We start from the raw sequence: 25,391 nt of genomic DNA, 5'->3' as shown, positions 1-25,391 counted from the left end.
GGCAGGATCATTGTATCATTCCTTAAGAAAAAAATAAAATGTAAAGGTTATGTTCTCGCAGCTCTGACCCACAGTGCTGTGCATTTTGTAAGAAATCATCATATCCAGTTTTGATCCCCTTCACAGACTTCAGTGAGAAGGACTTTTACTTTACACCATTCAAGTTTAAGTTCATTACAGTTATCCCGGCCATTGCCTCTGATTAATATTCTCTATGCAGTTGCATTGCTCTCATCAGCTGTCAGCTGGGTATCACCAGAAGTCTGGTCAAGTCAGACAGATCCTAACCCAAATCCCTTTACGTGACTGTTACACATGCGCTGCGCCTAGGAACAGTTGCCTGAATTCTCACCCTGGCCCTGGACATGCAATTTACCATTATGATAGTATCCAAAACATGAAATAGGCCTGAATCTCATTATCCAAAGCAAGGTCTCTTGAATTGTACTGAATTAGCTTTCAAATGTACTACATCATGGCTGAAATCTTGGCCTCATCTCTAATCCATGGGATTACTTTTATTGTCTTTATTCAGGCCAGGATTTTGCCTCAGGAACAACTCTACTGTTTAGCATTATTTTATAATTATCCTGTTAGATGCCTTCCTGTTTGCTAAAGTACACTGGCTTTCTCTTCTCCAACTTCACTCAGTGACAGAGCAAATGATACTTGCAGCTTTCAGAGCAAGAAAGACTGAGATGGCCAAAGAAATCTTTTATCCAACTCTGTCACTTTACAGAGCCAATTTCTCCTGTCTGTAGCTCAGAGAAGAACACTACTGCATACATTGGCTTTAGGATTGAGTTTAGCCCATAAGTTTTTTCCATTTAATACTTTGCCCAGAAAAGTCCTTTTTGGCAACTGCCTTTTGAAATTCTATTCTCAACCCTGGATCTTAAAGTAAATAAGAGAATTCTAGTAGGGATGAGGCAATCTTCCCTACTTCCCTTACCAATCATTCTTTGCCATCTGCATCAGCCACCAATTTGTGCATGAAGTACTGCTTCGAAAAAAAAAAAAAAAGCATGAGTGACAAATGCAGTGTCACTACTGGGCAATTGATTAACTGGGAAAACAGAACGAAAAAAAGGTTTACTTGACTGGGTTTACTCTTAAATTGTACATTCCTAAGAACCACTGACCAAAATGAATGAAAATGCAGCCTCTAGCAGAGTCAAGCAGAAAGGATTCATTCCTGAAAGTTTTGAGAGCTGGTTCTCCAGTATGCCAGCTTTTTTCAGACAAATCTCCCTACCTTCCAGCACGCAGATTTTTCACCAAGAAAAACACAGAAACCAAACTGACCATCTTGCAACATTTGGTCCAACTTTGCGTGATTAAAATGGGATGATTTGGATTACATTTTGCAGCCAGCAGGGCTAAATAAGCCTGTCTGAAGTCCTGACCCAAATGCTTTGACTTCAAGAGAAGAATCTGGCAGCGAAAGAAAAAACAGTTTGCTGTATTGTTCCAGGAGGCACTAAGACAGGGCTATGCAGCGTGGCGAGTAGGTGTTATTACCTCATTTGTCATTAGTTTAAACTAACACAGAGCAGAAAGCAGAAGTCTGAGCACACGGAAACAGCACCCTCCAATTCTGATTAGCTTCTTGTTTACACCACGTTGTGGCAATCTGGAGGCTGCATTGGCTCACTTAACTATTCTTCAGGCATGAATGTAGTAACTCCTGTTTCTCTCTTGGTAGAAGGAAGGAACAGCTAACCCACAGAAGAGTAGCAAGAGACAGAAGAATTAATCCTGCAAACTGCCACTGCAACCATGAAGACATCGAATGTTCTCGCTCTCATCTTAGTCCTGCTTTGCATCAATGCCAGCACAGAATGGCCTACACACACAGTCTGCAAGGAGGAAAACTTGGAGATATATTACAAAAGCTGTGGTGAGATTCTTAAAATTTCCATTTTCCGTTTCCTTTTAGCTAGGCAACAGAATTGTTCTGATACAGCAAGAGGTGCTTTTATAAACCAGGCAATGAGTGGAAGGGTTACCTTTCCAAGCTGGCACTTGGTTTTGCAGCTAGAATGTTTTGTCTTTCACATATAGCTGATTTGGTTGACATGCACGCATCCAAATGTATTTAGATGGAATATAATAGAGAGGAAATAATGTAACCTAATTCAGATTATTAAACAGCTGTCAAAAATCAGTTCAGTATAAGAGAAGGTTATGATTTTTATCTCGAAACTCAGTTATTAAAAAAAGAACAACAACAAAAAACAAAAAAACCCACAACAGAAATAGCTTCAGTCTTTCTCCTTTTTACTTCTGGGACAACAGACTCTTAAATGCCCTGATCTACTGGTTTCCTTCTGCACAGTTGGGCTGTGGTGATGTGCTTTCTGTCCTCCCACTTGGAGTGACAAGGGACCCGGCGTGACAGCGGGAAGGAATCGTGTTCTCAGCTGCTGCCGCCATGCTCAGCGAGGCTTCAGCAGCAGCACTTAACAGAGGCATTTCCCAGGAACCATAGGGTTTGTTTGTTCTTTAAATCTGTAGAGAAGAAAAGGAGCAAGCAGCACTGGGATGACTGAAAATGAATTCAATGAATGGTGCCTGCTTTCCACCTCTTGCTTTGCTGGCCTTGTGCCTCTCCTATTGTGCTGATCTGCTTTACAACTGGGACAAAGGGAATTAGATTCACAGACGCTTCATTCATTTTCTGCACGTGATGTGAAAAGCGATTCGTGGCAAATGAGCACCCTAGAGTTTGTTTTTCCAATTCATCCAGATACAAAGGCTTTCCCGGGGGGCTTTTTCTCCCTTGTAGCTTTCATGCGGTTTTGCACACCCATTAAAATAAAGCCAGTGAGGGACAAGAGAGGTAAATAAATATTTGCAATGCAATTCTTTCCAGGCCTGCTCCAAGGAGAACAAAGTCAGGCTTTACATATTATAAATGGGTATACCACTTTAGGAAAATATTTAATTAGCTATTGAGTGTGACCTTTGGTATTACCTTTATTTTAGTAAGAATTCATTGTATAAACCAATTCCGTTCCTTCTACAGGTCTCAGCATGAGTTGCCTTAACATAGGGGCATAGGCTACAATTTGTGTCAATTCAAATGATGATGAAATTTGTCTGCAGGGCATGTGTCAGTCAAGCACTGCTTCTTACTATGCACACCATTGGACTAACAAAATGCACTTGTTTAGAGCTTACACATCACTCAGTTGGTTTGCCATGCACACCAAGCTAACAGGTACATTCATTCAGGAGGGGATCACAGCTTGAGAAGCACAAGTCAGAGATCCCAAGTCAGGTCCAAACACAAGAGTGGTTTCTGTTCTCTTAGTTACAGGTATGGGAAATGAGAGGATACAGAGACATGGAAACAATACACAAATTAAATCAGATGCCTAGTTTGAAGCCTGATTCCTCTTCTTCTTGCAGCTCTGGCAGATAAAGTTGAGGGAACACTCACAGCCTCTATCACAGTGTTCTGCCCTGCCTTTTCCTGAGGTTACCTGTAGCTTTAGAACAGGAAGCACCATCTACATCTCTGCTGATCCAGCTCATAGTATTTTAGCTTGCATAAAACAAAAAAATATAAGGCTTTGTGAGGAGGCTGGGCCCAAAATACCTCCTAGGTGGGGGTATACTGGCCAGCTCACCATCATAACAGGGACACTGATCACGCTTTCAAGGAGAGTTTCTACCCTCATTTCACTCTCAACCATAATTAGATGTGAAGAATATAGCTTTTTTTTTCTTTAGCTATGTCCCATCGGCTACTCTTACCCAGGAGGGAAAAATCATACGCCTAGTTTTGACGAGACTCTTTCCTAACAAACCTCATGAAAACTCTGTAATAGCAGCAAACGCAACATAAATGCTGGACAGGTGCCCACACACTTCAGATATTTCAAAGGGAAGACTGTCTCAAAAACACTTCAAGGTGTTGGTATGGAATTAAAAAAAGCTGGAGAACTTTCCTGGCTCACAGACCAAAGGTGGGGAAAAGGGACTGTGATAAAAAATCCCAGCAGCCCCAGACATCATCCTGACAAACTACTGAAGAACAATAATGCTAAGCTGCAAAACTAAACCTCACTGAATGCAACCAATCCCAAAATAAATGACATTCTGTCTCAGTGAAACTATTCAACCTGCATATCCTTGGGGATAAAATATCTACAGTGAGGTTGCCAGTACAAAAAAAAAATGGGTAAAAAATTTCCTGATGGCCTAAAGAGGATCAGAATTTCACCCCTATTGTTGTTACTATAAATTCTTGGACGTTATCAGTGTACCAGGGTTGAATCAAGTAAAATGTAAGAAGGTTGGGGGAATTCTAGCCAAGTACTTCACAACTTTATTTCTGGAACTGGACACCCTCTATCAGCAGATTAATAACAGAGTTCAGTCCAAGTATTTAAAATGGAGCTGTGTGTTCACTTTTGCTTTGCAGTTTATCAGATTCTCTTCTATAAGGCAATAAAAATCTGACTGAAGCTAAAAATATGAGTTAATATAACTGTGATAAATGTAGCAGAGAGGCTTAGATGGATAAATGACAATAGATACAGAAAGAATAGCAGTCTTCTGTTCTCAAAAGCAAGTCCCAGTTCCTGTTGAAAGCTCTTGTCCTAGCTGCAACCTGCCTCTATAATGGGGTACGTTACAGCCATGCATCAAGCTCTTAGGCTCACTCCATATTCTGGATCCTATGGAAGGGATTCTCAGTTTCACCTAGGCATATCAGACCAAGCCTTCAAGGACCTGGCCCTTAAGGCATGCATCAAAAAAGAGCTGGACAAGACCATGGTGATCAAAGTCACACACTTTGGAAGGAAACGGAGGGAAGGAATGGGAATGTAATCTAAAAGAAAACAGATGAAAATTCTTAGCAGCAAGTCCACAGCAAGAAATATAGGCTAGGAGATGGATGGTCCGTAAGTAAATAGACACTATGCTGCCTCCTCTACATAACCACAGGAGACATAACACCGAGACAGTCTATAAATAGCAGGACATTTCCCATCAGTGCCATTCTTCCTCCCAGGAACAAGTGACAAAACTAAAGGAAGATCTCAAATGGCCAGAAATCACTTTAGAAACCTGAACAGGGATCCTAAGATAAAAGCAACGCATGTTAACATCTCTGACTGAGAAAAGAGAACTGTAATTGGCAAGTCCATGTGGAGACATGGAAAGAATCTGCTACACAAATGGCTTATTCCTATCCTTTTTAATTTCACCATGATTTTAACAATAAAAATACTTTTGATCTTTCCTGCTACATTTTGAAAGGCAATTCTGTGGGAAGGGAAAGATAGGAAGGCAACGACAACAAGTGCCCTGAGCAGATTCTAATGGTTTCTGATTGTCAGGCTTCTACCTGAAAGCGCAAAGCACAGTGCAGTCAGAGACTACAGAATGTAATTCCTCAGTGCAGCTGCTGGCACCTGCCTCTGGACCATTCATCTAGGCTTGTGTTAATTCACCATGAAAACATTCTTACAGGGTAGTGTTCAAATGGGGCCCTCTTCACTGCATAAATAAAGCAGGTGATTGCTGCTACAGGTGCATCAGAAACGTTTTACAAGTGTTTTTACAGCTCTATCTTACAATTTTAGGTAGGTCAGGATGTCTGTTTGTGTTTCAGGCAGGATAAGCTGACCTGTACTCTTAGCAAATAATAAAGCTCTATGCTCAGGTTAGGACCTCAAGGGTTTCAGAGCTGCCTGCTGCCTGAAAACAGAGATTTCTTGACAAAGCAGAAAAGACCACTGGTCAGATATAAGGATCTTAGGAAGGGTCTGGACAGCATCCACCATTAAGGACTTTGTGTTCTATGCACAGAAGCAAATAACATGGAATTTCTGGGAAAGCTTCAGGACCTTCAAAGTTAAATCTTGAAGTTTATTCTTCAGGCTTTATAAAATGTGTTCAGAACACATGGGATTTTTGACTATCAGGCAGAGACAAACAGATCTCCCAAATAACATTTGACCTTGGGCTGTTTTTTTTTTTCATCCGAAGCTCAGCTAACAGCCACTAGCTGAAATTTCAGGAAGAGGAGGAATCAATCAGCATTCATTTCATACTGCAGAACCTTCACAGGAAACCAACTGTACTTTTCTTTACAATTTTATCTACCAACAGGTTTAAAACCAAACAAATAACAACATTTAGTGATATGGGCAGCTATTTGCTTTAATTAATGTCTTCTGCTAGACATAGCAGTAGGCCCCTCTGCACCCCTGAGAGAATTATTTTTCTCCTATAGAGTACAAAGTTAAACTGCAATTGTTCACTAAGATTTTCCCTACCCTACAAGTAAGACAGAGCAGCACTGTCCACTTCCATATGATCTTGCACTGGATTGCATTTACTAACAGAGAAAATCTCATTTGCATTGCTTTTTATACTTATGAGCTCAGATCTGGACCTTGGCAAAAAAAATACCTTGAAGTGAACAGGGTTATTCTGGTTTAGAATCTGCTCTGTCTGGAGAGCACAGTAACCTTCCTGTTAAGCTCCACAGTGGGGGAACTTCTCAGTGCTTAAAAATGAAAAAGTAGAGACTGATGCACTTGTTAGTACTGTTTTCTGACCGTTTGTCTGTCCCTGCTGAATAGTTTCAGTCTTACTGGTGTTCCCTTCACACATTCAGCCCATCACATCCTTTCTCCTATACACCGAGAGATCAAACGCACTATTTCTCTTAAAACCCTTTTCCTTTTTTTTTTTTTTTGTTTTCTTTTGTTTTAAATAGAGATGTAACCCCCATCCCTGAGAAATCAGGGATACCAACTTGCAAACAGTCCTGCTAATTTGTCATTGTTGCAGCACTAATTTCACAGCCATCTCTTTCTGCTTTCTTCAAGAACTGAATTTGCTGGTCTCTTTTCCTTGCTAGCCACATACATGCATATCTTCTAGATGAAGGACACAGGTAATCTGATAGCTTCAGCTGGCAAAGAACAGTGCAAAAAATTCTCAGCTCACGCATCTTCAGGGCAAATGTTCTGCTAGACACTTTGTAAAAGAAGGTTATTTTTCTATTATTCTTCGTTTTTTTGGCAGACAGATTGAGCCAGATGCTTCTCTTTGACTTATTTATTTATTTCCCTCAAGCAGTCTCCAGCAATTGCTTCTACTTCTAAATTATTTAAAGCCACATGACACCAGCTCCCCTCTGATCTTTTGTTGCATAAATTGCTAATGGGCAAACAATCAAAGAACTTAAGAATTTTACTTGAAAACATTTTTTATTTGCTCTGTCCAAGCAATCTTAGTGTCATAGCCTGGCTGCTGTACTCATCTGGTGTAGCTTACTTACTCCAGGGGGAAGGCCAGATGTTGACAGACCCATTTCTAGCTCCAGCTCCTAATAACGTGAAGCTATCATCAGAATCAAGGTAGCATGGATGTGAGTGCATATGTAAATTTGCTTTAGTTCTGCACATGTAAAACTTGTAAAAAGTTTGGTCTCTTCATGAACTAAAATTCACGAATCTGTTTCACTCTCCACTCCATTAGACTGGGTTAAAACTTTCTTTCTCTGTGTGAACTCTTAGGTTGTTCTGGCTTAGTTTTACCTCATTTCAGAGAGAGGGAGGAGAGTATTTAGTAAAACGTAAACAGCGAGGAAGAACACAAGACAATTTCACACCTCTATGGTACTTTGGCAAAAAACATTATGATCCACATCTAGACTTTGAACCACTTAGAAAAAATCAATATTAATGCTTTCAGTGAAGTTGTGGAGAGAGTTAACCTCAGCTGAACGTCTGACTTCTTGCTTATTCATATGTGATATCATTAGGTTTTCCTAACATTGCCACATCATCTCACCTAGAGCTATAATGAAGGCCCCCAAAAAACCTCTGGACCTTACAATGCTTACAGTTTACCAGAGAAAATGGGAGGTAGGTGATTGGGTTCTTTCAGCAACTTAACATCCAGCAAATACAATCCAAGAAAAATGAAAACACAGCCCACAAATACCAAAATGACTTCTGCTATATGATTGCATCAATATCAAGATGACGACCTAAAACTTGAGAATAGCAGTAGCCACCAAGGAGAAGATGTCCAAATACTCTGCAAAGAGCCACTACATGCTGAACCCCAAATCTCTGTTCAGTCCCAGATGCTGATTTTAGACTCATGAGAGCTGTCGCTTGCCAAGAACTAAGATCTTGAAAGCTATCAGAAAATAATTCAATGCACCAGTTTCCTCTTCACCTCAAGATGGATGGCTGCTGTCAAATGATCCAGCAGTGATTGGGCAGGCAGGAACCCAGCTACTTTCCTTAGCAGAGGGAGCATGCCATTCCAATTATAGCTTACTGCCACACTCCTGTGGTGGATTTCAACCCATCCTGGGAAAATGGGAACATTTAGTCCATTTATATTCTGCTGATTACTGTTCTGTATAACCAGCAGTAGAGCCTGCTATCCCAGAGCATGGCATGTGTCTAACAGCAGGGCAGCTTCTAGTAATGTTTGGTTCTATTTCTGACATAAGTCTGTTGTGAATCTTCAGTCCTAGCGGCAAGCTCTGATGCTCAGAGATCTGTCTCAAGTAGAACAATATAAAGAATGATAAAGAAACACATGAAGAGGGAAGAGACAGATCTGATTAGGACACAGGCAGTTATTGTATGCATCTTACTCATGCAGCGCATGGTATTTTCTTACCAGCTGAACAGAAGAACAAAGACTTTCTCTCTAATACATTCCCTGCTGGGCCTAAATTAATGCAGTATTTTCTTGTTAGACTGCTGTAGCTGAAGCCTGTCCTGCCTCCCTCCCTCTCTCAAGCTAACTAGGACAAATCAGGATTATCAAATACAAATGCAGATCTGTATATGCTATCTCTCAAAGCCAGTATCTTTCAGTTTTGTCTTCTTAAACAAGCTTAGACAAAGCTTTGTCATACCACACAAAGCACAGCAATGCACACAGTCTCTCTAAATATAACCAGAAGCAAAAGCAAGAAAAGTCCCCATGAATCTTCAGACACTGGGTATCCCCTTGAGCCCTTACAAGCCTGCTATCAGTAAAGGTGGTTTGGGCAGGAAAAAGCAAAGAGACTCGAGTCAGGCTTTTAGAAGAGCTACTTTACATAAGACATTGACAGCCCTACTCCCAAACACAGCCCCTTGCCTCTGATGCCTTTACAGGGGCTTCCCTCCAGCTCACTGCCAGCTGCTTGGCGTGGGACCAGGCAAATCTCTTCTTTTGTCTCAGTCTGCCACATATCTTTGCCCATGGGTTCAGCTCCCCATCCCACATCTGGTCCTCACACCCCAAATGCTGTTACTTTTAGAGTCATTGCCCCAGTAACAAGTCTGGAGAAGCTACCAGCCTTCTGGGTTACAGTTTCTGAATATTTGCAATTTTTGGTATCCTTAGCAATGACCTTTATTTGAAGCAGTAAGAGACAGAGACTTAGTCCTTGACTTAAATTGTTTCACAAGATGTTGGAATCACTCAGCTCCAAAACTAGGGCCTTCATGGTTAGTAACACCTGTATGTAATTTCATGTAATTGCTATTTGTATTACTGATGCTCAGTGTTCTTGAGAGAGAATGATTTAAAAATTACAAGAACTTTTTTAAAAACCATAGCTTCTCTTGTTAGTTCTAGGGGTTTTTGGCTTATAGATTATACTGAGACTAAATCTTCAGTCTTCTCTCTAAAGCCATGTAAGTTTTATCAGAAAGGAAGCAGAGCTATTAACTCACAGTTTATAGACCCCGGGATGTTAAGGATACATTAACAATGACTTCCCTGTTTCTTAACCTTCACGTTGCCTAAGCAAGTCAGAAAGATACAGGAGGTAAAGCAAGTCATAGCTCTTACAAAGGAAGCCAGTGTGCCTCTCCAAAACTAAGGATAGGCCAGGATTGGTCCTGTCTGTGAAGTGAGTGCCTTGGGATGCAGCATCCTTATCTTGATTAACTAGCTCCAGCTGACTTGAGTTACACTTTATTCCACTCCCTACTGAAAAGAGGGTCTCCATTCTTCCCACGTCTGAATATGGCTGCAGCATGCATGGAAGGCAAGACCCAAAGGGAAGTTCATTAAACTGAAGATACTCAGTGAAATCTGTATGTGAAACTGGAAACTTGTTAATTCAGCTGGACTTTCGTCCTCAGTACCTTGTAAATAAATTCCACAGTGTCAGATATAACGCTAAGCATTCAAGTTAGTTTATTTAAATAGGCATTAAAGGGAAGACGTCAAATGAATACAGAATCTGAGATCCGAAATAGTTCCTCATTCCTTCCTTCCCTTTTATCACCTTGAATATTGTAAGGACATAAGGACTAATGATTTAATTTTATTAACAGCTTTGAAGATGAAGGCTGTTGGGTATTACTATATAGGTTTCTTCCTTGTATTTGTATACATCTCTTCTAGCACCAGTCTGTTTGACCTGAACCAAGCCCAGCTACGTAACTCCACCTAACTCCACAACTTTCACCCAATTTCTCCTAACTGTTCTCCTGAATTTGAAAGACAGGAAGCTTACCAACTTAGAGAGTTTTCTCACCACTGCAAGACTTGGTCTTTCACAAGCAAAGCTTACCTACTTGTTCTTAGTTCAGTCATAACCACTGATGTTCATACTCATATGGAAGCAGTGGGATTTAAGAGCAGATTCAGATGACAGTAAAGCCAGTAGAGGATAGTTTACAAGATAAGGGAGAGGGAAGGAGAAGAAAAGACAAATTGTTCCAGAGTAGCCCAGCAAAATTACAATAATAAGTGCTTCATATTCAGCCATGCAGTTTCCATAATGCTTTTAGTGGTCTGGCAGCTCTGGCTCTGAAGGACATAGCAGCAGCAGAGAGAATTTTCAGTCAAAATCCTGCTCCTGCCCACCTTTATGAAACTGCAAATGTTACAACCCAAGCTTTTCTTACACGAATATAAAGAGACACTGTCAATGCCCTTTTTCCCCTCTCAGTAAGCAGATTTTCATTAATAAACCTCAACATGTTTGCAAAATTTCCATCAACGTTTTAAGTGTTGGTAATATATCAAAGCTGAACTGGAAAAGCAAAACTCTGCAACCAGTTGAAGAGTTTCTACTTTAATTATGGAAGAGAGAGCAGATTGAAGGGAGTGGGTGGAGGGAAGTCTGGGAACATACAGTACTGTGCACTATGAAATGTTGCAGGGAAGTGGAAGGCTGAAGGGCAGCCCCACGTGTTTGAGAGATTTAATGGTAAATGTTATTGCTCCGCACATGTGAAAGACATAACATGCATTTTTTTCAGTCTAACCAGTTCGCTTCAGATTGAAGCAAGAAGGAAGAGTAAGTATTAAACCTCCATAAGAGAGAAACAGTGACTCACAGTTGTGCAACAGAAAAAATGGCAAGTTGCTTTTGTCACACGAGGCACTCCTCAATATTTAAGGCACGAGGAATGAGGCACACTACCTTTGGTCACAGTGCACAACTAAATCTACAAGCATCTTCGCATACAAAATGGTTAAAATTAATACTATTTTCTTTAATTTCCTTTTAGCAGTACCCTTTCTGCCTACGTTTTTTGGAATCCAGACTCCCTGGCACCATAGCTTTAGCAAAACAGCCTTCCTTTCAATTGATTTCAGTAGGAGTCTGCAATGTACACAACAGTATCTAGGATGCTGGATAGCCTGAATTTCCACAGGAAGATGGTCATAAAATTAATTGTTGGTTATTTTGCTGCATGTTTTTGTTGTTTGTTTTGTTTTGTTTTTTTGCCAGTAGAAAAGTTGGTTTTACAGCAACAGAGAAACAACATAAAATCCAAGTGCTCTAATTCATAAATATTTCTGGAATATTTCGTATTGGTGCTTTCACACATGTTTCCTCTTCTCTGGGGAACAGATAACATTTGTCTGGACACATCAGTGTCCCTCTGTACTGCATCTCTGATGATGGAGGAAGAGACACCATGGTTATATTATACAATCAAACTGGTCACCAGGCAAAAGAGCTCAACCCATAAGAAAAAAAAAGACAGATAGGAGACATCCAAACTAAAGTAATCCTGAGGTCAGGTTCTTGATAAGAAACCCATTCTTTCCAGCTTATTTTCATGAAAATCCCCTTTCCATCAAACAGTTTTGGAAGAAAAAAAAAATCATGCTGAAACAACAACAATGCTTTTAGCCCTAATACCACAAATCAATTTGTTGATTAAAGCACAACCTAGTCTCTTTGAAAAGAAACAGATCACGATCTATGTTGCAGTGCCATCTTTGACTGTTGTCCCATTCTGGACATTACAGAACTGACAACTGTTGTCATTTGACAACCAGTGCTGTATGTAGGCACCAATATCCAATTTGCTCAGGATTTGAGCAGCTGTTTCCTGAACCTTATCCTCGCACCACACACCAGAAACAGAAATGAACAGAAATGAAAATCTTGCAGAAGTCCAGAGCAAAGGGGAAACCAAGCCTTGAGGGGTGGTAGAGACCAGAGAGGAAGCAGGTATAACGGCCCTGGGAAAAAAAGGGAAGTTTGGTGTTCTTTCCAGCTAGAGCAGGAAACTCGATTATGGGAACTTCTGAAGCTGCAGTAACAAAGCAAGAACTGACAGGATCGTGGAAGGGAAGGACAGACACCCCTCTAACTTCTGCCACATTTGAGCAGCTCATGAACAACTCCAGGCACCAGCTTCTTGTCCCAAGCAGTTCATGTAACTTTAGTGGTGTGGAAGAAGAAATACAGCCCAGGTACAGAGCTACAAGAAATGCTAGAGGTTTTTACCTCTCTCTTCTGAACAGTTACTTAAAGTTGTCAGGAGTTAGGACTTGGGAGCTCCTTTTGGACCATGCTGACTCACGGGCTGCAAAGTCTGGCTAACATTGCCAGGTCCTCCTGGTGCTTTCATTCCCTTGGTGCTCCCCTCTAGACAAACAGGCCTTGGTCATCCAGGCTTGGTCCCTGGTAGCTGCTACAGCTGTAGAGCACTGCTGCAAAAACATGGCCAGGCAGGGAGCTGAAGCACTACAGACACATTAACTCAGCCACACAGAAGACACTGACACAAGTTACACCACAGCATCAAAGCAAAATTCTCCCAAGCCATTATTTTCCATTCAGTAAGATGATCACCTCAAAGCACAAGCCATAATAACTTAGAAACAGAATTAATTCTCCAAGTCTATAATTTCTCACCAACAGCTCTCTTTAAAGCGTGGAGCCTACGGCTGCTTCTGTGCGTGCCACAGTTGTGCTTGGGACCATCCCCACAGCTTCTTCAGTTTCCACAGAGACAGATGCACAGGCAGGCCGTGAAGATCCAGCAGGGCCAAACACGTGCCTAAAACAGACTTTGAGGCTCTGCTACAGCATACATCCATAGGTTAGGTGACACGCAGCCAAACTAGCCACATCTCCCACTTCCAGCCACGGCTCTGGAAATCACTTTCTTGTGCCATCGGTTGCAGCAGCGCCAACAGCAATGGAGCTGTCAGTTGTTGCTGCTTACTGTCACCAGAGAATGACATGTTGGCGAGCCTTCAGGCATAGCGCAGCGCTGAGGGAAGGAAGGGAGAAGATGCAAGTAGGGGGAAGGCATTTGTTCCACTTCTGGAGCTTCATGCTGAGAAAAAGGCACCACAACAAGCAGTAACAGCCACAGCTGCATCAGTCAGCAGCTGTAGGGCTCCCCTTGTACCCAGCTCTGCTAAAGTCTCCAAGAGAAGAAATGCAGAATATTTCCCAGGTTACAAATATCACACGGTGGTGGGCCCAGCACGAAGCACTGCAGGATCTCAGCCACACTATCTGTTTTTCCTTTTTGGACTTTCCAAACTTCAGGATTTAGATTCCCAGACAGTCATCAAGTCAGCTTCATACAGAACTAACTATTAAACACAGGGTGTAAGAGCTTTGAGTCTATCGTGGAAAATATCTCGAAAATATCTAATTTGTTTTTTATAACACTTTCGTACTCCTACTGTTGTTTTCTATACAGTCAGTATCTCGTTACAAAAAAAAACAACTTGTTACTCACTGCTTTCTTTTTCCTGACAGATCCCCAGCAAGACTTTGCTTTCAGCATTGACCGTTGTTCAGATGTCATAACCCACACCTTTGATATTAGAGCTGCAATGGTCCTAAGTGAGTGAGTTCCTATTTCCTTGTGCCATAAGCAGGTCTGTTTAAGCACTGGTATTAAGTAAGTAAGGGTAGCAACCTCCTATAAAGTAAAAACAATACTTCATTTCTGAGAAATTTCAAAATTGGTATGAGGCTAAAGAGTGTCAGGTATGTTACCAATCCTGCCTCAAACTGTGTATGTAACTCAGAGCAAGTCACAGAGTTGTCAGTCCTCATTCCTCTCCTACCCTTCATCTCTAAGTGGGGATAGCTATGGTGGGGGCTGCTCTAGGGCTTGTCTTCACAGCTAAGTTATCTGGGGAGAGTCTCTTTGAATGAGATGGCTTCAGGCCCCACACCCTTGTGTCAGCACCACAGAATTATATCCTCCAGCACTTGCCTAAGCAGCAACTGAAGGTCAAAATCAGCACTGCGTTTGAGCTAAGGGTCTGGGTGCACTAGTTAATATTAGTTACAGCTTGACTTTTGACCATTCCATGGACTAGCCAACTTCTTACCACCCTTTTGGCCCCAAGCTCACCTTCTGCTGCTACAACAAATGAGAGTGCACTGCTGCACACTCCTGGTACTAAACATGAGTTTGTAAGCCGAGCATCTTTTAGCACTTTGGAATGCCCTCTTACATGCAAAGGTCATCCTTTCAACGGATATGCTGCCTTTTTGCCTGGAGAGCATCTGTTATCAGGTGGCTGCAAAGTTAAACAAGCCCACACACCACAGTACAGGCTTTTGCAAATACCTTTCCAACAACTCAGATTACAGGACCTGCCTATAGATCTGGCAGCCTCACTAGCTTGTCTATATGGTAGCCAGCTGAAAAGGCCCAAACAAACAACCTCGCAGCACTACTTAGATGCCTTGCTGGTTCATAGCATAAGTCTGGCTTGGGACATTTTTCCAGGCAGCAGGTACAGGCCATGGGCTGCTCCCAAGAGCTCACTAGATTTGATCACACTGCTAGAGACAGGAAGAAAGAAAGTTTAGGTTTATGGGCACACCCTTTCCTATGCCGGAGAATGGTCATGACCACAGTTTAAAATACAAATGTAAGCTACTATGCCCCTTGTCAAGGTATATGAGGGCTTGGAGAACTGTTCCTGAAGCACAGATTTCTATGTTTCAGGAGTTCTCAGTGAAGAAAAAGCGTATAATTGCTTAAACGAGGGGCAGGGAGGAAGGAAATAGAAACTTTCATAAATCATAAATTCATAAGCCTGGTTAACCTTGCATTTTCTCTGAGCGCTCCTTCTACTTTCTGTACAGGACAAAGCATCAAGGAACTGTATGGCAAGATTGATCTGATCATAAACGGGAAGACTGTCTTAAGCTACTCAGAGACACTTTGTGGACCAGGCCTTTCCAAGCTAATTTTCTGTGGAAAGAAGAAAGGAGGTAATTTAGATAGCACTCTAAAATGTTTGATGGCTACTGAGTACTGCAAGCAGGATGCACCCGCTGTGCTACTGAACGCACCAATATATTGTAATGTTATGTTTATTTCAACAGCATGTTAATGGGTGGCAGAAACACAGTAGGATAGCATGCTTTTCCTCTAACCTGCTTGCTTGCTTTTCTTTTAATCACAGAATATTGCACACACATGGGATTTCAAGTCCATAAAAAATAGCTTTGGTAATGTGACCACATCCAACAGCAGAAGGGTTCATAAGCCCTATTTATAGCCACGTGGTTGTCATGCAAGCAAAAAGCATTTCAGAACTGGCCTTTATTTTTGTCTGAGGAAGGGCTGAACAAACAAACAAGGCGTTCTGAACATATTCTTTACTACTAAGCAAATAACACTTCCTGTTCTTAAAGGCAGTTCCTAACACACATTAACAAGAACTGTGTTTGAAAAGGATATTTGGATCAGTATAGAAATTGGTACCATCTATGCTTTGCATCTTTTTCTGCTCACCATGTGTCTATGCTGCTGTCAGATGATTTATAGTTCATGTCAGTCAAACTGCCAACCAGTGCTGTAGCTGGTTTTCAGCAGCATTAGCTGTGCACAGACCACTCTTTGGTTTCAAGTGAGCCTGGGCACTTCAGGGTCTCTTCTGCCATAACTCAGGCCAGATAGGGCACAGACAGCGGGTCCAGAAGAGCTATTGTCATTATTTTGAAATCACTTCTATGTCACAATCATTTTTGTTGGCCGATTTTAAAATAAAGAAGTAGAATTGCAGAGAAGTTTGCCACAGAGCTGTTAGAGAAAGTTTCAGGAACTCTGCTTTTCTTCCATTCACCTTCATCTCCATCACGATAACATAGTACTAATTCATGTGCGTGGACTATGAGTTTCACAGCCACACACAAAATTACTAAAACATTTCACACCCCATAGAAATATCACAAAAAATAATAGAGAAATGCTGCATGAGCAACCAGTTATGTAAATCCTGTAAGCCAGATAAAAAAAAAAAAAAAAAATTACAGCTTTCTTCAGTTGAGTATTGAATTATAAGAAAAAAAAATAAACACCATATACCTAGTGAAAAACTATCTTACTCTGATGAGATACTTAATAACATCCTTTAGGGAACACATTAAGAAGTGGAGCCGGTCCTGAGCAAAGCACAAACTGCTCTTCACACATTAAACTACAAAGCCAAAATCTCCTGGGGTTTCCAAATCCCTTAATCGTGGACTGACAGGTGATTGTTTCTACTAGTTGAAGTGAATTATGATATAATACCATTGCTGGTTGTTTGAATGTTGTCTTCATTTAGAAGCATCCCTAAGTTTGGACCAGGACATACATCTCACGTTCTTTAATACACATCACCTGTCTGAGGCAATTCAGCATAGCTGTATTTTGACCATATTAGCACAGTTATAAACCTGACCTAATACCTACACAGAAAGACAACACTGTGAAAGGATAGATAGCCCTTCTGGAGCCCTATTTTCACTGTTGTCTACAGACAGTATTTCCAACATCTGTTCAGATGTAACCTGAGTTTAAAGCTGCTCTACACCGAATGCATTTACCCACCACAAGGAGGACTTGTGCTTCCCTCTCCCAAAATGACGCAGAACATAGTTCTGCTGACAACTCTGTTGGTTCATTGGTGCGGATCAAGCACAGAGAAAGTTATAATTAAAAGAGTTTAGGGTTTTCCATTACCACCACCTTTTTTTGTCCTATAATGCTACCACTTTGCCATGACTTTAAGAAATACTTTAAGAGAGCTGGTATGGCTGGAGGTTTCATCTTCGTCATAATCAAAGTATTTAATATTTATGTTAAACAAACCTCACATCTGGCACGGCTCACTGGGACTCCTAGGTAAGGCCCAGAAGTATTTCTTGGAGCTATATTTCTCTTGTGAAGTTGCAAAAACTCAAAGGTTTCAAGGAAATAAGCCATTGTTCACTTAAGAACAACAACAACCCAACCTGCTAAATTCTTTGTTTTAAAACATGAGCTCAGCTCTTCCTCTTTTTCAGTAGGAAGTGCTGGTTATTCTCTATTTCCTCCAAAGAAAACAGTTATGTAATATTTAACAGATTTCCTAATGCAATCACTAAAATCAGAGAAAAAAGACTTAAAATGATAATATTTTGTAGAGCGCCAACCACAACCTGCAGGCTTAAACATAACTCTGCAAGTTCACACTCTCAGACAATACAGCCCTGACTTTAAAACTCCATTCTATATTTCATTGACTTTTCCAGAAGGTTTTACAGTGAGCATGTTCTAAAATAGTATTTGGGAATAAAAATAGAGAATAACACATGAGATTCAGAGCTGAGTATCACTTGGAGTTTAGGTACATGTTTCTGACAAAACTAGGTCTATTGATATACAATGCCATCTTGCTTGGCCCCTTCATTTCACATTCTCCTCCTCTGTAAAAAGAGTGGATGTTTCTTACCAAGCTATGTATTTATATACATTTTTCTCACTCAACTGTATATCTATAGCTGGCAGTTATTCAGTTCATTCCTGCATCCCTAAAATTCACAAAAGTTTTGTGTCAATTGCATGGGTGCAAGATCGTGTCCTAGAAGAGCTCCAACGTGGAGCATTTAAGCTCTAAAAAGATTTAAGTCATAGAAAAAGAAGAGGTGGGTGCAGATGTACAGGGCCTTTATATAGTACAAGAGTGTGAGAACGTTTAAGATTTTCAGTGCAAGGAAGATCTGAGAAAGAGGAGTGAGAAATTCATTATAGGTGTTTTGTCGGGAATGAGAGGCATCTTCATGATAAATGATAACTGGTAACTTGAAGTAGTTCTCAGGAAGTTCTTACACATTTGAAAGCTCTGCATCAGACTGGAAGATACTAAGGCCTGTTTGCTTACAGGGAAAAGGACTAAGTTACTTTTGGTTGAGGTAACAGTGAAAAGCAAATACAATAATATCACCTTGAATCATGGTATGTTAGAAACGTTTTCTAGGATCCTCTACAGAAATCACCTGCAGTTAAGTCCCTAGGAAAAAGGGCTGAACGTGGAGGGTAAGGTAAAAGCATATCACAAATGACAGCATACTTGACATGCTATAATGTATCAGACTAATAAAATCACTGGGGGAAATTTTAATGAGAAAAATGTGGCCATAATTTATACTTCTCCCAGTCATATCAATAGCAAATCATCATGCGTTTATGCAAATACAAAAGCATCTGGGCTTTCTCTATAAAGACCACAGAATTTTGTCAATGAGCTAAGCTTAGTGTTTGTGACAGTTACAGTAACAGATGTGTACATCTTCTTTCAATGGAGGAACGCAAAAGTGTGTATGACTATATGAAGGATGCTGTGATAAATTACAGTCCTTAAAGCCTCTGTGGATGTTTACATTTCTGGAATTACAACAAATCTCCATGCAAGAGAAACATTGAATGGACTTGGAGAAGCTTGATTCAGCCAGCGTAGGCACTAAGAAGGTTGCCATAGTCAGGAATGAGTATGAACAAGAAAATTCAGTTCTGTATTATATTCTGGCAGGTCTCAAAACTGCTTTTGCTTTCCAATGAGAATATACTTTCAAAAAGCACAATCCTTTTACATAATCATAGAAGTAAGGAGGGTCACAAGAGTCACAGAACCACGTAGTAGCTGAGTTGGGAAGGGACCTCACATCTGGCCCAGGGTTCCTGTTCAAGCAGCACCTCAAAGAGCAGGTTGCCCAGGACTATACACACACAGCCTTTGACTGTCCCCCAGAATGGAAACTCCACAATTTCTCTGGGCAGCCTATGCTAGTGCTTGATCACTCTCAAAGAAAAACTGTTCCCTGATGTACAGGTAGCATCTCCTCTGTTCCAGTTTGTGTCCATTGCCTCTTGGCTTGTCACTGGGCACCACCAGAAAGAGCCAAGCATTACCATTCTTTCAGAAACAAATGGCCTGATACCTCTTATTTCATTTTAAAATATAGGCTTTGCAGAACTTGGATTGTGTTTCTCTACATTTTGATTTTGGACAGTTTTCCAGCAGTCTAGGTAGGACTCTAATGAGCTACATGATCCAAGAGGAATTTCCACATCCCAGAGAAAAAGGATTTCAGAGAAAGGTTATGATTCCTAGCCCAGTTTCTTCTCTACTCTCCTCTGCTGTCATCCAAGATTTGTTAAGCTCAGAACTAATTGAAGAAGAGAAAGACAAGGCTTATTTTAGGCTTTATACAGAAAGTAAGTGTATACAAAGCACAAAATGAACCACAGCAGAGTCTACATCATTCCAAGGGTGTAACTCACAGTAAGCCTTAGCTCACCTCCACACACATATGGCCCAAGTCCCAGGCAAGTCACTTGTCACATACATCATGCAGTATGCAGTGTCTTTAAACTCCTATTTAGGTTCTACTAAGTTGTGAACTAAGTGGGCTGTGTTGTATTTTTAAGATTCTTGAGTCACCACTCTCTGCAGCAGAGATGTGTCAGACTCCAGGGCTCTTTCTTCATGCACAGCAGCAACCAGTGATGGCAATTGCTCTTTGAAAAGAAAAAGACTCCTTGGGGTTCAGGTGAAGTGGCCAGAGAAGCAGAGGAAAAGGAGTGCTGTAATACAGTTAAGCAGTTTGAGAGTGAGAAGTCAGCACACTGTGAGTGTATTCTTAGTTTTGGTATTAGGTTATTCAGAGACACGTTTAGAAGTCCTGCAACTTCTCTACCTCCCACAGTCACCAAGGCATCACCTTTAACAAACTTCTTATTAATACAAAGGTGTAGGACATTGATGATGTCTCATGTTTCTCCTCTTTTTCTGGTGCATACTATAGTCGTGATTCTTTTAAGTTTGTTAAATGAAGGCATTGACTAATATTCATGATGTATGGGGAAGATGTTCTGGGGACTGATTTCCATTTCAGACACATATTGTATGGTGGGATGGACCATGTGACAAATACACGACAAACCTCTTGTCCATTCCTTAACAAGAAACATTTTAAAGAAACACAGTGATACTGGACTAAAACAAGTCTCTAGAAGTGACAAGCATCAAGATGCCAGCACATACTTAAATATGACGAAACACTTATTCCTCTGTCACTGCCAAAGTAAAGAATATTTCATGACACCTACGAAAGAGAATCTTTAAGCAGTTCTTCATTCTCCATGACTGGTATAGGGCAAGTTGTGTAAGGAATTCTGTACCGAAACATCTACAAATTTTATTTTCAGTCAAGTCTACACAGTTTGTCCCAGTAAGCTATGAAAAAGTAGGAGGAATTGCAGAACAGTTTGTGAAGTCTGTCCATTAATGCTAAAGTTGTTCTTTCTTCCACAGCGAAAAGTAAGTGTGTCTCACATTTAGGGAGATAAAAATCAGAAGGTGCAACTCCCGGGCTCTATTCCAGTCACCAACACAATTTGTGATGGCTTTAGCACACCAAGTAACTTGGTGAATGCTCCCTCAATAGCAAGATAAACGTTATTATTTTAAGGTCATGTTCAGCAAGCAGTCAGAACTCTACATCTACAGAAACACTCAGCTCAGATCATCATTTTGACAATTTTAAGAAAAAAAGCATAGTTCAACTATTGCATCTCCAGGTGTTGAACAGATCATGCTAAAGGACTCATGTCTAGCAACTTTCAGCTCCCCTTCCATTTCCCCATTTGCAGGGGCATGCTGACACAGGAACAACCACCTGGTTGTGCAATGCCAGGGCTCCCTCCTCCATCTCCTTGAGCTCAGGCACTGCCTTCCCCGTAAGGCACTACATGTCCTGACATTTGTCTGGGGATGGCTGTTGCAAGACTACATATTGAGCACTTTGCAGTTCTGTAACACTTGTCACTGGAGCACATTTAACTGCTATTACAAAAAAGCATCTACTCAGCTGCTTGTTTCTGAAATGTGCTGCACGATATCTAATCATCCATCATAATTTTTGCTTCCAGAACATCTCTACTATGAGGGACCAGTCACACTGGGAATCAAAGAAATCCCACAGGTAAGTTCATCACCACTGTGCTCTGAAGCAAAAGAGGGCTTTCTGGAGGAGGTACAGTTAGATTATCAGCAATGATTGCCAGCATATTCCAAGCTCCCCCATCTGGCAAACTGCAGCATGGCTGGTCTTTTCAATACAAATTAAGAGGCTATGCTTAAAGCATAGAGAGTCACCATTATCCCGATAGGCAGGTTTTTTTCAGATAGCAGATCTCCTCTACCAGTACTAACTCATGCAGCCATACAGTTCTTTAGTTGACTCCCCCTCTATTACTCTGAAACCAACAACAAATGAAGCAGCTTTTCCGAGGGATTTCTGAGAGACCAAGGCTGCGGTTCAGCTCACCCCTTAGTGGGACTGAACAATTTGGAGATGCTCATTCATCCTCACAAGCTATAAAGGCAATTTAGGTAATTACTGCAACTGTACCTGATCCACCATGCATATACAGTGTTAGAGACAGATGTCTTCTAAGCTTTAAATGTAAGTAGAAGCTGTGGGGCCAAGAACACTTTCTTTGGACTCATGGAATAAGATGAATTTGTTAGCAAGGTGAGAAAGCAGGCAGTGCTCTTGGCACTACTCTGATCGAGTTGCTTAGTTGTCCGCTATGTTCTTTCCAAGCAGCCTTCTTCACATTCAGCTAAATCTCCTTCCTAAATCTCAACCCAATTACACTGAAAGCAAAATAGGTCTTAAATGCTGAAAGTGCCATGATCCCTCTTTACTGGGCACAACTTCAAGCTGTATTTGACCAGCCTATAAAAGATGATTTCTAGTCACATAAAATAAAAGCGCACAGTTCGGTCGGTCAGTCAGACATCATTAAGACTTGCTCACACAGAGAAGTATAGCAAGAATGCCCACTTCTTCAGCACCTGACAAAGAACCTATGTTACAGCCTCAAAGATGAGTCTAAGGCCTGATCAGCACTGGAATGGTCCAAGCACAAGAAAAGGAAAAGACAGGATCATAAAAGGGATACGAAGCAAGAACGTAAGTCCTGGAGAGTTGAGTCTTGCACAGGCAAGAATGAAGATAGTTGAGTTTTGGGAGGATCAAGCTTCTGTAACGACAGTTAGTATCGCATCCATCTCAATCTTCCCTTGGTGATAGCAGCAACCATAACCTTCACTTTCCAGGCACTCACACAGGGAGTTGGGCCACCTTATGCAGGCTGTTGTACCATCCTCACAAATGTACTTTCCTTAATGTCATGCTTAAAGATGCCATGTCAAGTAACACCTTCTCTCCTTCAGCCCCTCACATAGGAACATCCAAGCTTGTATCAGCCAGCTTCCTGTTCCAGGATCAGCTTTGCTGAATACTGATGGCACTTCTGTTGTAATGGCTCTATAGAAACCTGGGCATAGGTCATCATATCAAAAGAAACTTTGAAAACATGTACACAGAGCAACAGAACTCCAATTCTTGGAAAATTAGCTGAATTTGGAGTCAGAAATTCTAAGACTGTTCACTATCTTCTTTTAATAACAATTTTTACCCAGGAGGAAAATATTATTCTGAAGGATGAGAAAACTTAGTCACTAATGAGCTATGAAAATGAGTTACTAAAAACTCACTTCTATGAATTAAACGATAAACTTCTGGAGAATTTACATGCTTGTGAGGAAAGGAGTAGGAAGCCTTCACTGTTAATTAATCAATCAGGCAAATAACACTATCCTTCCATGCAGCAATCAACTTCTGCTCATTCCAAAGTAGTCTCATCTGACCAGCCTAAGGGACATTTACACAATCTTCACAGCAATTATAACAAGGCTATATTCTTGTGAGTGCGTTGCCATTGGGCCTCTTTCTAAATTTGGATGTTACACTTAGCTTGAACCACTCTGTGAGGAAACAGGCCAGTTACTGCCTTAGAAATCCCACGATAAAAGGCAAATGGAGAAAAGCCCAACTCATTCTAGCTGTGCTATCCTCTGCTTCACAACCAGAAATGCACTGAGCAGGGTAAGAGCTTTCTATAATTCAAGGCCAGGAGGCCACTTCTGCCAAGCTCTCCCCTGCTGCTGGCATGCCTACCCCTACTTGTTCTCTTCCAAACTGCAGAGAACACTGAAAAATACCACAATGCCAGCAATCCAAAGAGGATGAAATCTAGCTCACCTCTTTCTCTCACTCTGTTAGATGAGGCTTGTCACCTCCCTGCCATGCTTTTCCTTCTCCACTGGACAGGGTTTTGATCAATACAACCTCTCTCCTAAAAAAAAAAAAAAAAAAAAGAAAGAAATTATTAGTATTTTTAACTGCACAATTTGATGCTAAACTACCTCTTGTTTTTACTACACAAGAATTAATCACAGACTGACTCATTTATACACACACATCTCCAAGATGCCATCTTTTATAAAAACGTACATGCTGAACAACAAGATCCAAGAAAGAAGTGCCAGACAACTGAGCACCTCTTCCCATTCCTGTTCCTGAACTGTGCTTGCTCATAAGAAACATGACAAGCTACGTAGATTTGAAAGGAATTTTTATGCATCAAAACATTTTGTTCCCTGTGCACTGTTTTAATTTTGAACTTGTGCTGTCAGCATTGATATTTCTGATGAGAACATTTTGGCAAAAAAATATAGGCAACTCTTTCACCAGTTCTGAAACACACTCGGACAGAAAATATTTTGGAGGAACACGATGGGAAAAGCAGTATTTTGTTTCTATGAAGAGGACTCACTCCTAGAAACAGAAGCAATTATTTACTACTTGTGGGCTAATCTCTTGCTTTCTTTTTGCCTCATACAGGGGGATTACACTATTGCAGCAAGGCTGACTAATGAAGATCACGTCACTGTTGCTTGTGCTGATTTTACTGTGAAAAATTATTTAGATTATTAACTAAAACAACATACTCAGTCCAACTCCTTTAAAACTACAGATTCCTAAAACTATTCAAGCCCAGCGAGCTGCTTGCACGCTTCAGTGATTCTGAAGGAAAGAATTTTCACATGGTGGTTCTGATGCTGTTCCTCTTTGTAATTCACTTTTTTGGAGAAGTCACTAGACCCTACCCTCTAGTGGTAATTTTATCTCCAAATGCACTCTCTAGCCCACTTTTTGCTTTTAATATATACAGCTGCAAATAGAAAGTATTTGATACCAACATTCTCATCTCAGGATGAAAATAGTACAAGGCAGAAGAGGCGAGAGCCAAAACAGATTTTTGCAGTAAGCTATGGAGGTATCCATTTCTAACACAGGCTAAAGAAGACTGTCATATGTATTATGCAGTTACAGCCCTCAACATTTTCAGTTTTTCGCAAGGCTTGTTTGGAGCCTCTATTGGTATAGATTTTGTTGTAACCACAGAACAAAGACCAAATAGGATGAGCATGACTCTTTTCAGTCCTCCATGTTCAGTCACTCTATTCATATCACTTAAGTTTTCAAGATTCTTGTATATTTTTTATTCTTTAATGCTTACAGTGATATGAGAATGATTTTGTTTAAGCTACATGCTGTTCTCGCTTGTCAATAAATTTGCAAGAAAAAAAAATGTTTTTTTCACATTTCTCATGATTCTTGGACCATTCCAAACCTTAATATGGGGGAAAAAAAACTCCCACAAGCTGAGGGGAAAGCACCCAAGAGGGGAGGATGAGGGAAATAAATTAAATGGGCTAGTTGTTTTTTGTTGCTGTTTATTTGTTTTAAAGAAACATCAGTCACGTTGATGCACATTTTATGTTAACAGAGGACAAACTGTTCTTTGCTTTGAGCAAGGAGCTCCATGAGATGTGAACACAACTTAAGCTCCCAGGTGCAGCACATCCCCAAACCTCCCACTCCAGGAACCTCTGCATCTGGTGCAGCTCATGGGTAATAACAGATAACCAAGCAC

The 25,391-nt window shown here is 40.8% G+C and overlaps 2 protein-coding genes across 3 annotated transcripts in view; one reads left to right on the top strand and one right to left on the bottom strand.

The window, feature by feature from the left end:
• F13A1 (coagulation factor XIII A chain) overlaps positions 1-25,391 on the bottom strand; it is a 203,030-nt gene that overhangs the window by 162,481 nt on the left and 15,158 nt on the right. Inside the window, exon 2 of one of the 2 annotated variants that reach the window (XM_090136981.1) lies at positions 23,654-23,747. The gene's annotated coding sequence lies outside the window, so the exon portion shown is untranslated. Of the gene's footprint in view, positions 1-23,653; positions 24,270-25,391 lie in introns of those variants that run through there. The other variant, XM_090136976.1, reaches the window with a different exon arrangement.
• Positions 1,584-25,105, top strand: LY86 (lymphocyte antigen 86). Its single transcript, XM_031589323.2, has 5 exons — positions 1,584-1,900; positions 14,024-14,110; positions 15,374-15,502; positions 21,471-21,523; positions 24,296-25,105. Exons 1-5 carry the CDS (start codon positions 1,780-1,782, stop codon positions 24,386-24,388), a joined length of 483 nt encoding a protein of 160 aa, XP_031445183.1. The 5' UTR covers positions 1,584-1,779; the 3' UTR covers positions 24,389-25,105.

Source organism: Phasianus colchicus, chromosome 3 (genome assembly GCF_987193195.1).
Source record: "Phasianus colchicus chromosome 3, bPhaCol1.hap1.1, whole genome shotgun sequence".
NCBI classification, from domain to species: Eukaryota; Metazoa; Chordata; class Aves; order Galliformes; family Phasianidae; genus Phasianus; species Phasianus colchicus.
This window is presented reverse-complemented; position numbering and strand designations above follow the sequence as displayed.

Excerpts from the sequence above, each read along its gene's own strand:
- LY86 (XM_031589323.2), top strand. The coding sequence starts at position 1,780 with ATGAAGACATCGAATGTTCTCGCTCTCATCTTAGTCCTGCTTTGCATC. Across the intron at positions 1,901-14,023 it reads GATATATTACAAAAGCTGTG|ATCCCCAGCAAGACTTTGCT; the intron begins GTGAGATTCTTA and ends TTTTCCTGACAG. Across the intron at positions 21,524-24,295 it reads GAATCAAAGAAATCCCACAG|GGGGATTACACTATTGCAGC; the intron begins GTAAGTTCATCA and ends TGCCTCATACAG.